This window comes from Corvus kubaryi, unplaced genomic scaffold (assembly GCF_017639235.1).
Source record: "Corvus kubaryi isolate FWS band 111438036 unplaced genomic scaffold, C.kubaryi_AGA036_p1.0 37308, whole genome shotgun sequence".
Lineage (NCBI taxonomy): Eukaryota > Metazoa > Chordata > Aves > Passeriformes > Corvidae > Corvus > Corvus kubaryi.
In genome coordinates, this window is record NW_024581096.1 from 13,900,827 (window position 1) to 13,913,611 (window position 12,785).

The following is a 12,785-nucleotide window of genomic DNA, read 5'->3' on the forward strand; positions in this document are numbered from 1 at the left end:
TTTGGAGATTATGAGTAGGATTTGGAGAGGCTCAAGAGCCAGGTACTGTTCCTAATGCCAATACCCTATGCTTTTGCAGTAGCCAGGGGCTTTAGCAGGCTGGCCATTGGAGCTGGGCTGTGGGGTGAGCTGTGGCCAGGAGGTCTGTGTACCCCTCCTCCAGAGTTCCGGGCACTCTTTGGGACAGGAAAGAGAAGAGGAGCAGCTGATGCAGTGGGGAAGCCACAGGTCTGAGCATTCAACTACTAGCAGCCAGCTGTACACACAGAGCAAAGCTGCTCTCAGGGAAGTCATTTGGGTCACACTACCTGTACCCCAGATTTGTGAGGTGGGACTGGGCTCAAGTGGTCACCTCCAGGTCACAGAGTGCTGGTGCTGGCTGGGAGCGAGGTACAAGGGCAAAGGGCTTGCTGCCACTGGCAGGTAACAGCTTTACTATTTCAGTTCTTCCAGATAGTAAACAGGCTCTGGACATGCAGGAAGGAGAGGATCAGGAGAGTGGTACAGCTTTGACTTCTTCCAGAATGGGTTAAAAACAGGGAAAAATCCTCCCCCCAAGCCTCCACTACCCCAGGGAGTGTCGGCTGGTGGGTTTCAGCTGCCCTGTTGCAAGCTGTTGTGTGGGATGGAGGTGGAAGGAGCTGCAGGCCCAGGTTGCCCCAGAGCACCATCCTCAAAGTCCCTGGGCCACCAGACAGCAGCACTGAAATCCTGCTGAGACCTGCTGGTGCTTTCACTTGTATTTCCAGCCTGGAGAAGATCTTGCATGCCCCAGAAGCAGCCCACCCTCTTTTCCTGTGTTCTCCTGGCTGTCACTCCAGCCCTGCAAGCGCAGACACACTACATTTGTTAGGAGGGCGAGGGTCTCACCAGGCACAGGGCTTGTGATGGACACCCCCAGGAAAAGCGACGGCTGTGTCTGTCTCAGACCCTTCTACACCTGCATCCCCTTGTGCCAGCCTCTGTTACCCTCGCTGGAACTGCCTCCTGCACTGCACCCCAGGACTGGGGGCTGGCTGGGAAGAGGCTGGGGTCCAGCCCTGCCCCACCGCCCCTCTGGCACCGCCCCGAGCCCAAGCTGGAGGGGAGCTGGGGGCACTGGAAGACTGGGGCATGGGATGCTTTGCGGGCAGAGACTGGAGCAGAGGGTGCCGTGCGAGTGCCACAGCGTGGCCCCGGCAGGACACCCCGCGCCTGCCCAGCAGCCCCCGCACGCAGGAGGCGGCGGTGAGTGAAGAAGACCCCCCAGGGGCGTGGAGATGGGTCAGCCCCTTGGCACTGGGGGACACCACCTGGGGGCGGCGATGCCCCAGCCCCGTGAGGGCCCGGCCCGGCCGGACACCGCTTCCTCCCGCAGAGCCCCGGCGCTGCCCGGCCCGCCCCGACAGCGCATGCTCCACCCCTGACGTCACAGGGAGCCACGCCCACTCCCCGCCCTGCCCCGCTACCTGATTGGCCGCGCCCGCCCCTGCTCCGCCATGGCCCCTATGATTGGGTGGCGCTCCCCGGCCAGACCCGCCCACCCTCTCCTTTCTGAGTTTCTATTGGCTGCTGAGCTGTCACTCCAGCCAGGCCGCGCCCCGCGGGCGTGGGGTACGGAGCTGCACCGCGGGCACCGCGGTCCGTGCGCTCACACTGTCGCTGCGTGAGCCGCCTTGGCGGCCTTGTGCACCCCTCTGGAGCCCCACCGCCACCCTGCTGCACCCTCGGCACCCTGACTGCACCCCTCTGCAACCCTACCGCCACCCTGCTGCACCCCCGGCACCCCTCACTGCACCCCTGACACCCCTCACTGCACCTCTCTGCAGCCCCACTGCAGCCCCACTGCCACCCTGCTGCACCCCTCTGCAGCCCTACCACCACCCTGCTGCACCCCCGGCACCCCTCACTGTACCCCTGACACCCCTCACTGCACCCCTCTGCAGCCCCACCGCCACCCAGCTGCACCCTCGGCACCCTGACTGCACCCCTCTGCAGCCCCACTGCCACCCTGCTGCACCCCTCTGCACCCCTCTGCAGCCCCACTGCCACCCTGCTGCACCCCTCTGCAGCCCCACCGCCACCCTGCTGCACCCCTGACACCCCTCACTGCACCCCTCTGCCATCCCACCGTCATCCTGCTGCACCCCTCACTGCACCGCTAGCCCCCCTCACTGCACCCCTTTGCACTCTGTCAAACCCTCCCGGTTCCCAGTACTTGACGCCGGTGTCTCCCACTTGTACCTCCGGTGCTATCCCAGGAACCCCTGACACACTGACCTCCCCCCCCCCCCGCAGTCCCTGCTGCAACACCACCACCCCTTCTGCAGCCAGCCCCTTCCTGCAACCCTCACTGCCCTCTGCCTTTGTTGTATTCATGCTCTGACTTCACACCTTGTTACAATTTGACAGCAGCCTGCCCCACTGCCCCAGCATCCCGGGGCTGAGGGAATGGTGCCGTGGTGTCCCAGGGCTGGAAGGAGTAGGTGTAGCCTCGGGTAAGGAGCATGGCAGAATGGCAGGGAGCAAGCCAGGGTGTTGGGAAGTGTGGTGGGGTGACGGGATTCGTAGCAGGCTGGTAGGGAGCACTGCAGGGTAATCAGATGAGTGATGGGGAACACAGCAAGGTAGGTGTGGAGCATGAACGACCACAGCCCAACCATTGCAACTTCACTGGTGCAAGAAGCAGGGCTCAGGAAGGGAGATCCCACCTTTCTCCTCTCTTTGCCCACCCTGATAGGTCCCAGGGAGAGAAATCCAGGGCAGAGATGTTTGCAGGCAGTGGCCCCATCACCGTGAGGCTTGGGGCCAGAGCTGCTGGCCAGCAGCCAGCCAGTTTCTGCTCCTGCTTGGGAGCACAGAGGATGTTTTGTATGCAGCAGTGGGAGCACCATCCCCACCAGGTCTGGCCCTGCTCCCAGCAGGCCCCCACAGACCCCAGCTCCCTGCCCACTGCATGACGAGACCAGCGTGCCTCTGTGGCACACCCTTCTCTCTGACCCAGGGTGCACAGCTGGTACTGGATGAGGGACAGTGCCACGAGAGGTCACAGGCTTTCCCAGCATGGCCCTCCCATGTTTCTCCCCTGACAGATGACATCTGGGCTGTGATGTTGGTGCTCACTAGTGCTGACACCTGCTGTCCCCCTGCCGTCTCACTGGTGGGCCCTGTGACTGTGCCCCTGGTCCCTCTCCATGGCTTGGCTACTTGTGGGCTGCTCCAGCCAGCTGGTGTGTGCATCCGCAGGACGTGGGGTGCCCCGTCAAGCTCCTGAAAGATGGTGGGGCAGGCAGTGGGCCAGGGTGTGCAGCAGGAAGGGCAGGAGTTCCAGGACATTTAGTTGGGGAACTACAGGGACGTGTCCTGCAACCTCACCCTGAAGGTCATGCATGGCATCCTGGAAGTGGATCCATCATCAATACATCCTCAAGATGAGATGATAACTGCTTCAACATGGACTGCTTGCCCACCTTCCTGGCTGGGCTTGATCTGGCATGGATTGGCCTCTATATGGTGTCCCTCCTCTCCTGGGAGAACTGGCAAACCTCCCAGCCCTCAAGCAAAGTGGCATCTGGCCTGGCGGGACTATTGTCATGATGTCTACATGACCTGTACTTCCTCTCCCTGGATGTGACAAAGAGATTCTGGAGGCAGATGGCACATCGCCCCATCCCCATGGAGGATGTGTCTGAACTGGTGAAGGTGGTGGGGTCCAGCCAAGAGTCAGAGGCCGTGGCATGGCTGCAGTTACTGTTACCTGATGGTGATCCCTGTACTGAAGCAGGAGGATCCCTCCTGGAGCAGGAGGGCCTCACTGCACCGTGTGGCAAGTCCATAGCACTGGCTGTGAAAGCCCCAGATCGTACCCTGGAAGGGACCTGCCACGGACCTGGACACTAAGGGACCATGGCTGCTGCACACATTGCCTCCCCAGCCCAGCATCACCCACCCCAGCCTCTTCCCTTGGAGAAGGATGCAGCCTGGGCTTCGTGGCCTCCAGTCCTGGCAGTGGCCCTGCTCTGCTCCACAGCCCAGCAGCACATTGCCCAGGCAAGGGTGATACCCACCCCAGGCGCTGCTGGAAGGGGTAGACAAAGTACATCTGCCCTGTGCTGCGTGGGTTGGGAGTTTCTCAGAGTCTGTAAATAGCTGAGTTCCCCTCGTGCTCATCTCGAAACTGAGAAGGGGAACATTCCCCAGAGAGGGGGAAAGAATTGGTCAACTTGTCATCACTGGTAGAAAAGCTATTTTTAATTTTATTAAAATGTCTCTCTAGTATAAACTTGCAAAATATCTGGAATCTCTGCTATAAAGATTTGTGCCGTGGCTCTGTAGCAAAGCTGTTGCTCCTGGGGCCAGTGATGGTGGCACTCATGGGGGGATGCACCTGGCATCAGGGGACAACTGAGGCTCCTCTTTGTGATCTGGGGAAGTGTGGGGAGCGCCAGGGGAGTAGGGCACTCTGGGGCCACCCTCAAAAAGGGGCACGTGGGGGACGTAGTGGCCAATGGGGCCAGGATGGGTCTGCGGTCGGAGCAGGAGCTGGTGCAGGGTCTCGCCCACCTGCACGAGGCTGTGGGAGAGGAGGTGGAGGTGGGAGACTGTGTCGCTGGCCAGGCTCTCCAGTAGTGCCTGCTGCTGCCGTGATGTCTGCAGGATCTGCACCAGCAGGTGCTGGACATTCTGGAGCAAGCCTGTCACGCCAGACCCTGCAGTGAGAGAGGGGTCAGTGGCACCTCACCATGGCTCCAAGAGCTCCCTGTGAGGCTGTTGGGAAGCAGCAGGGATCACCCACCATGCACGCTTGAGTCTGATGCATCTTCACGTGCTGCTGGTTGCTCGCTCATGGCTGCTGTCCCGTGGGAGCCTGTGGCTGTGGCAGCCAGAGGCAGCATTTGGTTTCCTCTTCCCATCCCCAGGGACGTCTCACCAGGAAAACCTGTCACAAAAGCTTGGCATGGAGGAAACAACCAGAGTGATGGAGACACTCAAGGCCCAAACTCAGCTTAACACAGAGCCCTGGAAGGCCACTGCCTCTGGGAGCCCATGCCCTTCCCACCGGCAGGACAGGATGGAGCTGTGCCCTGGAGCACGAGGACTTGCTCAAAGCTGCCAACACTTACTGGCCTTTCCCTCAGCTCCTTCTTGCTTCAGGTCAGCGCGACAGCCTGGAAGGAGAGCAGACACAGCCTGTGAGCTGCAGCCATTTCCTGCCCCAGGGCACACAAGCATGGTAGCCAGGGCATGGTACTCACCCAGGAGGGAGAGGGGAGGGAAGCAGCAACTGGCATCTGCAACGAGAACCGTATCAGAGCCTGCTCATGTGGCTGAGGGGGTTTACCGGGCTGAGCAGGGCAAGGAAAGCCTTACGTGGCATGGTGGGGGGCGTGGGTGGCACTCCAGTAATGTGGTCCCCACCAGCTGCTGGGAGAAAGCAGAGAGGAGAGATACGCCGTCTAAAGGGACCTGCTGGTGGATCACCACCAGCCCGGGGTCTGCCCGGCTTGCCCCAGCCAGCCCCACAGCCTGACATGCCCTAGCCACAGCTCCAGAGCGCCCTGCAGGGCCCCAAAGCATTTCAGAGCTAGGAACAAAAGCAGGAGTCACTCACCCACCACTGCAATGCAGCCACCTCTGGGCTGGAAGGCAGCAGCGGCGGAGCAGCGCGCAGCAACGCTACACAACAGACTAGGACTGGAAGTGAAGGAGAATCCCACATCCACTTGAAACTGCAGGGGGAATTTGGGGAGACAGAAGGTAGTTACCCAGTGTGGGAGGCTGGCTGGGGCGTCCATGCAAACCAGGCTCAGGGATGTATCCTGCACCACCTCAGTGCCAAATCCCCAGGAGTGTGAACAGTCAGGGGTGTGCAGGATACGCACCTGGGTGGGCCGAAAGGCAGGGAAGCTGTAGGCAGCTCTGGCCCTCATACACAGCCCTAACTCATCTGAAGCTTTATGGTGTTACTGCGCAAGTGAGGAGCCAGGAACTGCTGAAGGAAAGGGAGTCACATGCCCTGCAGTGCTACCAGCCACAAGAGATCCCTGCACTGTGTCAGCGCCACTGTCCCTTCCAGACCTCTCACCTCATGAACTGCCATAGGGCAGCCAGCAGCCTTGTCATGCTCTCAGGCTGGGATCCCCTCCTGCCCTATCCCAGCCATCCCCATCCCCTCATGCTCTGGGGCTGGTTTGGAGCCAAAGCATTCGGAGACAGAAGTCCCAACACACCCATCATTGAGCATCCCTGCTGAGGGACATGTGATGGATCCCCTGATCCTGTACACCTCCCATTCCCATCATGCTGGCATGGGCTTGGGCTGGAGCCGTGGCCGTGCAGCTCGGTGCAGCAGGGCAGCTCAGTACTTACGTCTCTCTGGCTCGTCCTTTGCACACTGCAGCGTTGGTGACAGCAGTGTGCTGGGGGTGTCCTCGCCAACGTCGTGCTCTGCAGAAGGAGGTGAAGGGGTGCAGAAAAGAGCTTCAGTAACTGGGGCAAGAGGAGTGTCTGCCACCTTGCAGCCAGGACAAGGCCCCACTCCGGCTGCCTGAGCCCACAGGTACCTGGTGGCTCTGGTGAGGATGGAGAGCGTGTGGCAAGGGCTGACCTGCGCTTCCTGGAGGGCAACTTCACCACATCTAGGGGAAGAGAAAGACCATCAACAGACCCTGGGTGTCCACGCAGCACCAGTGCTCCACCAGCACCCCACGTCCAGCCACCCTGCTAAGCCCACACGTTCCTGGCACCCACCTGGCATCCTCCGTTCGCCAAAGACGGGCCGCCCGGCCGCCTTCCAGATGCTCTTCATGGCTCGGTAGTGAGGCGGCAGCCGGGGAGAGTGTTGTCCTGCCCTCCGGCGCGTCTCCCGCTCCGAGTGGAACGCCTGCTTGAGCGCCTTCCACTTGGAGCGGCACTGGGCCACGCTGCGCCCGTAGCCGGCCGCCGCCAGACCCCGGGAGATCTCCCGCCAGAGCGCCTCGTTGGGTCGCGACGTGGAGGCCATGAGCAGGGCGGCCTCACCCGAGCCCCTCACCAGCGACAGGAGGCCGCTGACCTCCGCCTGCGTCCAGGCTCGCCCGCGGGGCATGCTGCCGGCCCGAGGCGGGGCTGCCCCGGATCGCTCGGGCCCGGGCCGGCGGCGGGCACGGAGCAGCGCCGGGGCTCGGCCGTGCGCTCCAGAGGGCGCACCGGGAGGATGCCCCGCCGGGGGCGGCACTGGGAGCCGCACCAGGAGCGTCGCGAGCCTCCCCGGTGGTCGCTCTGGGGTTCGCCCCGGGCACCGCCGCACTGCCGGTCGCACCGGGAGTCGCAGCGGGAGCCGCACCGGGAGCCGCACCGACCGCCCCTGCGCCGCACCGGGCGCCGCGCCGGGAGCTGCCGGGAGGCGCCGGGCGCCGCATCGAGCATGTGCAGCCCCGGGAGGAGCCGCTGGGAAACGTAGTCCGGGACGAGATATCCTCCCCCAGAGAACGCCGCCAGCTCGGAGCGGGGTCGTTGTCTGCCCGCAGGCTCCCGGGGGTTCGGGAGGACTCTGTCCCTCCCCCACGCGAGGGCACGGCAGGGATGGCCATCACGGCAGCCCTGGAGGCTGGGCAGGGGAAGGAGGACCCAAGCCCCGCATTTTCCAGGGCTGAGATGCAGCTGCAGCCCCATGCAAAAACAAGGGGCTTGTAAGCAAACACGCAGAGGCCTTGCTCCTCGGAGAGAGGGGCATGGGCATGTGTCCTGTGCCCCAAGGATACCCAGTCTTCCCTTGCAGTGCCTAGGGCAGATCAGACCAAGAGAGCTGTGGTTGTTCAGCCTGGAGGAGAGAAGATTCTGGGGAGACCTTAAGCAGACCTTTCCCTGCCATGAGTTCCAGAAAGACTACGAGAGAGCTGGAGAGGGACTTTCTGCAAGGATGTGTAGTGATAGGAGGAGGAGGAGGAATGGCTTCAAACTGTCAGAGAGCAGGTTTAGGTTACATAATAGTCATAGAATCACAGAATATCCTGAGTTGGAAGGGACCCACTGGGATCATCAAAGTCCAACTCCTGAACTTGCACATGACACCCCAAACAATCCCCCCATGTGCCTGCGAGCATTGTTCAAATACTTCTTGAACTCTGTCAGTCTTGGTGCTGTGATCACTTCCCTGGGAAGCCTGTTCCAGCCGCCCAACCACCCTCTGTGTGAAAAACCTTTCCCTAATATTCAACTTAAACCTTCCCTGGCACCGTTCCCTTGAGTCCTGTCACTGGTCCCCAGAGAGAAGAGATGAGTGTCTGCCCCTCTGCTTCCTCTTTTGAGGAAGTTGTAGACTGTGCTGAGGTCTCCCCTTAGTCTCCTCTTCTCCAGGCTGAACAAACCAAGTGACCTCAGCTGCTTCTCATATGGCTTTCCCTGTTTTAGGAAGAAATTCTTAATTGTGAAGGTGGTGAGGCACTGTCACAGGTTGCCCAGGGAAGCTGTTGATGCCCCATCACTGGCAGTGTTCAAGGCCAGGTTGGACAGGGCTCTGAACAACCTGGTCTAGTGGAAGGTGTCCCTGTCTTTGGCAGAGGGCTTGAAACCACATGATCTTTAAGGTTCTTTACAACTCAAATCATTCTATGACTCCATGACTCTAAGCCATGGCTGGCCAGCCCAGCCCTGGCTCCATGTTTGAGCTAGCAGCCCTTCCCACTGCGTGCTGCCCCAAAGCCAGGAGTGTGGGGTTCTCTGCTGCCAGGATGCCTGGATGCTGGCCTCAACAGGGCTGCCCCTTGCCCCAGGTGTCTGGCACACAACACCCCCGGGCTTTTGTCTCAGGTGGTGCCTCTGGGGGCCCCACCAGGAAGTGACACTTTCCATTTTGTATCACACCCGTCTGAGTTGGGCTGGGAAAGGGTTGCCACTGCCCCTGTGGGCTGCAGAGCAGGAGACCAAGGAAGAGATGGAAGAGGGTGTCATGTATGCTGACCTGCGCCTTCCCTCCACACCAGGTAATGGCCCCCAGCTCTCTCTGGGTTTCTTGACCTCCTGCAGCCCTTTGCCCTCCCCAGAAATGTCCTCCCAGACCTGCTTCCCCCACTGCCTCTTTTTGGGTGCCTTCTCTCAAACAGCTCCTCTCCAGCGCTGTTGCAGACTGCCTGCTCTCAGGGTGGGGGGGCAGGAGGGGCTCAATGACAGGGAATGCCCACTGCACCCCCATGCCACTGCACAGACATCCCTCTCGCTGCTCTCCCCACCAAGCACTGTGTGCAGGCAGATAATTTCTAGGACAGTCAAGCTGCTGCAAACAGGCTCTCCCCCACTTTTCCCAGGTTTCCCCACTGCCTCCTGATGTCCTGCCTGGGATTTGCAGACATTTCCTGGCTCAAGGTTCCCCACTGCTCCCTCCAATCCCCCCTGCCCCGGTCTACATTAACTCATTTTCTCAGCTCCTCAGCAGCGAGTGCACACACCCTGGTTCTGGGCAGCCCTCAGCCTGGGTCTCCTCTCCCTGATACTCCTGCTGGCACAAATCATCCTGGTCAGCCTGAGTTTCCACTGTAAGTACTGGCCATCCCGTGCCTGGATCTCTACAGAGGGGGCCCTGGGGTCAGGGCTGGCACCATAGCACTTGTGTACCAACAGACTGAGCTGCAGCTTCCCCACGGAGCCGGGCCTTTCTGCTTGGGGCTGTGGGCGTTGAGGGTTCTGGGGCAAGCAGGAAAATTGGTGAGGCAAGACACCACCTACATGTCTGGAAAAGGAAGCTGGGGCGACAGCTTGGGCTTGGGGAAAGCCACTCCATCACATGGCAAAGAAAGGAAGGCAGGAGGGAGAGCGCTGATACTGAAACCGAAAGACAGGAGCACTTTCCCAGAAAGCCTGTTTTGTGGAGGGATCCCAAGCACAGAAGAAACTGCAAGGATGGACCTTGGCAGGCTTGGTGTACCTAAAGCAGGGGACAGCTCACCCACAGCCACGAGGCTGTCCTGTGGGAGAGGACACTGGGTGCTGCTGGGAGCTGGAGCCTGGAGTTGCTGGAACACACCTGTGCTCTTCTGCTGTAGATTTAGTACAACAACAAGCGAGCTGCATCCACGGTCCCTGGAGCATAGAGGAGAGGCCCAGCTATGGGAAACAGACAGTGCAAGGTAAGAGAGCCTGCTGGGCTCCTGGATAAGCTTTGGAGAGGGCCTCACTGCTTCTTTCAAGCAGTGGGATCAGTCCATACTCGAGGATGTTTTCCTGGGCTCCATCCCTACATATTCCTTCACCCTTGCTGCTTGTCCCCTGATTTATGGCATGGAGAGCTCCCCCAGCACTGCTGAACAGGCTGAACTGCTGGGACCCCTTTAGAAGAGATGACCCCAGACAGCTCAATGTTACCTGGGCACGCCACCAGCACCAGGTTCATGGATGCCACCAGCATTCCTGTGCCAGATGGCATGAGCTTCTGGTGCAGCTGAAACCTTGACTGAGTTCCCAGCACTTTGGAAATTGTGTTTGTATCACCACCCCAAATGTGCAGCTCCCTGCCCTGCCTAATGCCAGCACGTTTCTGTAACTAGCCTCTCTTCCCAGGGCTCTGTGACTGGAACATTGGAGCTGGGCTCACAATTTAGGGCAAGAGTGGGGCAGACATACGAACACACTGGGTTGGTTGGTGTCCTGACTGCCCACTGTCACCCTCCCGTCCCTTGGGCTGAGGGCTGGTGGCAGTTGCCCCATCCCAGCTGCTGTGTTTCTGGTGTGCAGGGCGATGCCAGTTTTGCCCGGTCGGCTGGTTCTGGGATGCAGGGCAGTGCTACTACTTCTCCTCTGCCAGAAAGAGCTGGGAGCAGAGCAAAGAGGACTGCTGCTCCAGAGGGGCACAGCTGGTCACCATCCAAGCCAACACTACCCTGGTGAGTGCACCCAGCCTGGCCTGTCCCAGCTCCCTGTGAGCATTGGGCTGTCCTGGTGACCACCTCACAGTCCTTCAGCTGTCACCCACCCACAGCATTGTCTCAGCTCCCTGGCCTGTGTGCCCAAAGCCTAACAAAGCCTCCAGGCAGGGAGCTGGCAATGCTGTGCCCACACAGCACAGCCCGCATCACTGATGGTGTGGCTGGGCTGGCTGTTCCCCCAAGGAGCTCATGTGGGTCCTCTCCTGTGCTAGGCTTTCCTGGTGCGCACAGCTAACATGGAGGTCTTCCATGTGGGGCTGAAGCAGGATGGCTTCAGGTCTGACTGGAAGTGGCTGGATGGCACCACACTGGAAGGGTGAGGCTGTCAGCTTGTTCCCAGCCAGGGCTGCTGAGGGTCCAGCATTAGGGCTCAGGGAGGTGACAGGGGGACAGGCATGCAGGGATGTGCTCCATGTTTTGGCACCTCTTTTCTTCCCAGAACTGTGTTGGGGCATTTTAGGGAGGTGGCATTTTTAGCAGGGGCCTGACCCTGGTGCCCACACTCTGTCTGGGTGAGGGGCTGCAGGGGATCCCCCAAAAGCAGGTTCTCGGTTTGGTTGGTGCTGAGCCCTGCTAGGATTGACCTGGGGGTGCTTTGTGAGTGATGGGGCTGGGGGCATCAGGGCATGTGGCCTAACTGGGAGGAGCCTGGCAGGAGACTGTGCTCCATGGGGAGGGTGAGCTTTGCCCCTGCAGCATCTCTGTGCAGTGTCTGGTCTCTGGCTGCAGCTGCTGATGGGACAGCCTCAGCTCTTTCTGCCCATCCCATCTCATCCCACTCTCTCCCTTGCAGGATCTTCCCAATCCAGCGCTACCCCAGGTCTTTCCAGGCCTGTGGCAGGGTGTCAGGCTTGGGACTGTCAGGTGGCCCATGCACAGAAGCCCTCAGGTGGGTCTGCAAGCAGAGTGCAGCCACCCTGCAGTGGCTCCAGTCCTCACCTCCTGCCTTCCTCTGGGGAAACACCACCTACAGCTGTGTGAGGCCCTGATGGTCATGGGGACCCCCAGCCTGTGCCACCACCCTGTTCCCTCCCTGAGCCCAGTGCATGGGCATTCCCAGGCTCTGCTGCCTCCTGGCCCAGACCTCTTTATCCCCCAGAACTCTGCACTTTGCCAATAAACTCTGCCAGCAACTGCAGCTGGCTTTGGGCTATGGGGGTGGGAGGATCGGGTGCATCTTCCAGCTCTCAGACTCGGTTGCATCACTGACAAGTGGGAAATTGCATCTGCTATTCTGTGGCCAGGAGCCAGCATTGAGCCAGCAGCAATCGGAACATCCCCATGGCAGTGTGAGGCAGCTCCTGTGCAGGCTGGCAGAGGTTCCATGAAAACTCTGGGCATTCTGATTGTGGTGGCTGCCTGGGGTTTTTGCTTCTTGGGGCATGGTGCTGAGAGGTGACCCTGTGCCTCTGCAGCCCCGTGGAGGACTTGGGCTGGGCAGCAGCTTGTTTGCTGATGCCTGCCAAGTCTGAGGAGGTCCCAGCAAACACGCTCACTTTGTTTTGAGGCCGGGTGATGTGTGAGAGCCTAAAAGGCCTGCTGGGGCTTAGTTTGGAGTTGTTTGGTCCCAGAGGCTGTTCTGGTTTTGGCATAGACCACTGGGTTGTTCCAGCAGCCTGCAGCTGTGGCACAGACATCGCTGGGACTCCCTCCCAGCACATGCAAAAGACCAAGCCCCCACAGTCTGTGCACCCTGTCAGACTGAGCAGGACTGGGAGGGGGAAGGTGATGCATGGGGAACTGTAGCCTTGCTGTGGCCTGTACCCATGGGCTTGGGCTCTTCACAGCCTGGGGACCTGGGTGCAGAGCATGCTCCCCAGAAGGGAGCTTATTCACCCCCCACCCCCTAAAACAAGATCATACACAGGAAAAAAACCCACTTTTTGCAAATAAAGCAACTACTTCTGC

The 12,785-nt window shown here is 60.3% G+C and overlaps 2 protein-coding genes across 2 annotated transcripts; one reads left to right on the forward strand and one right to left on the reverse strand.

Moving 5' to 3' along the window:
- Positions 1 to 4,212: 4,212 nt before the first annotated feature.
- Positions 4,213 to 7,550, reverse strand: LOC121665035. Its single transcript, XM_042028905.1, has 9 exons — positions 7,526 to 7,550; positions 6,730 to 7,407; positions 6,543 to 6,617; positions 6,349 to 6,426; positions 5,350 to 5,403; positions 5,235 to 5,270; positions 5,103 to 5,147; positions 4,775 to 4,918; positions 4,213 to 4,688 (listed from the first exon to the last, which is right to left on the reverse strand). Exons 1-9 carry the CDS (start codon positions 7,548 to 7,550, stop codon positions 4,351 to 4,353), a joined length of 1,473 nt encoding a protein of 490 aa, XP_041884839.1. The 3' UTR covers positions 4,213 to 4,350.
- Positions 7,551 to 8,837: 1,287 nt separating this feature from the next.
- LOC121664922 (killer cell lectin-like receptor subfamily G member 1) lies at positions 8,838 to 12,785 on the forward strand. Its single transcript, XM_042028618.1, has 6 exons — positions 8,838 to 8,942; positions 9,381 to 9,491; positions 9,999 to 10,082; positions 10,687 to 10,835; positions 11,090 to 11,193; positions 11,671 to 12,785. Exons 1-6 carry the CDS (start codon positions 8,894 to 8,896, stop codon positions 11,864 to 11,866), a joined length of 693 nt encoding a protein of 230 aa, XP_041884552.1. The 5' UTR covers positions 8,838 to 8,893; the 3' UTR covers positions 11,867 to 12,785.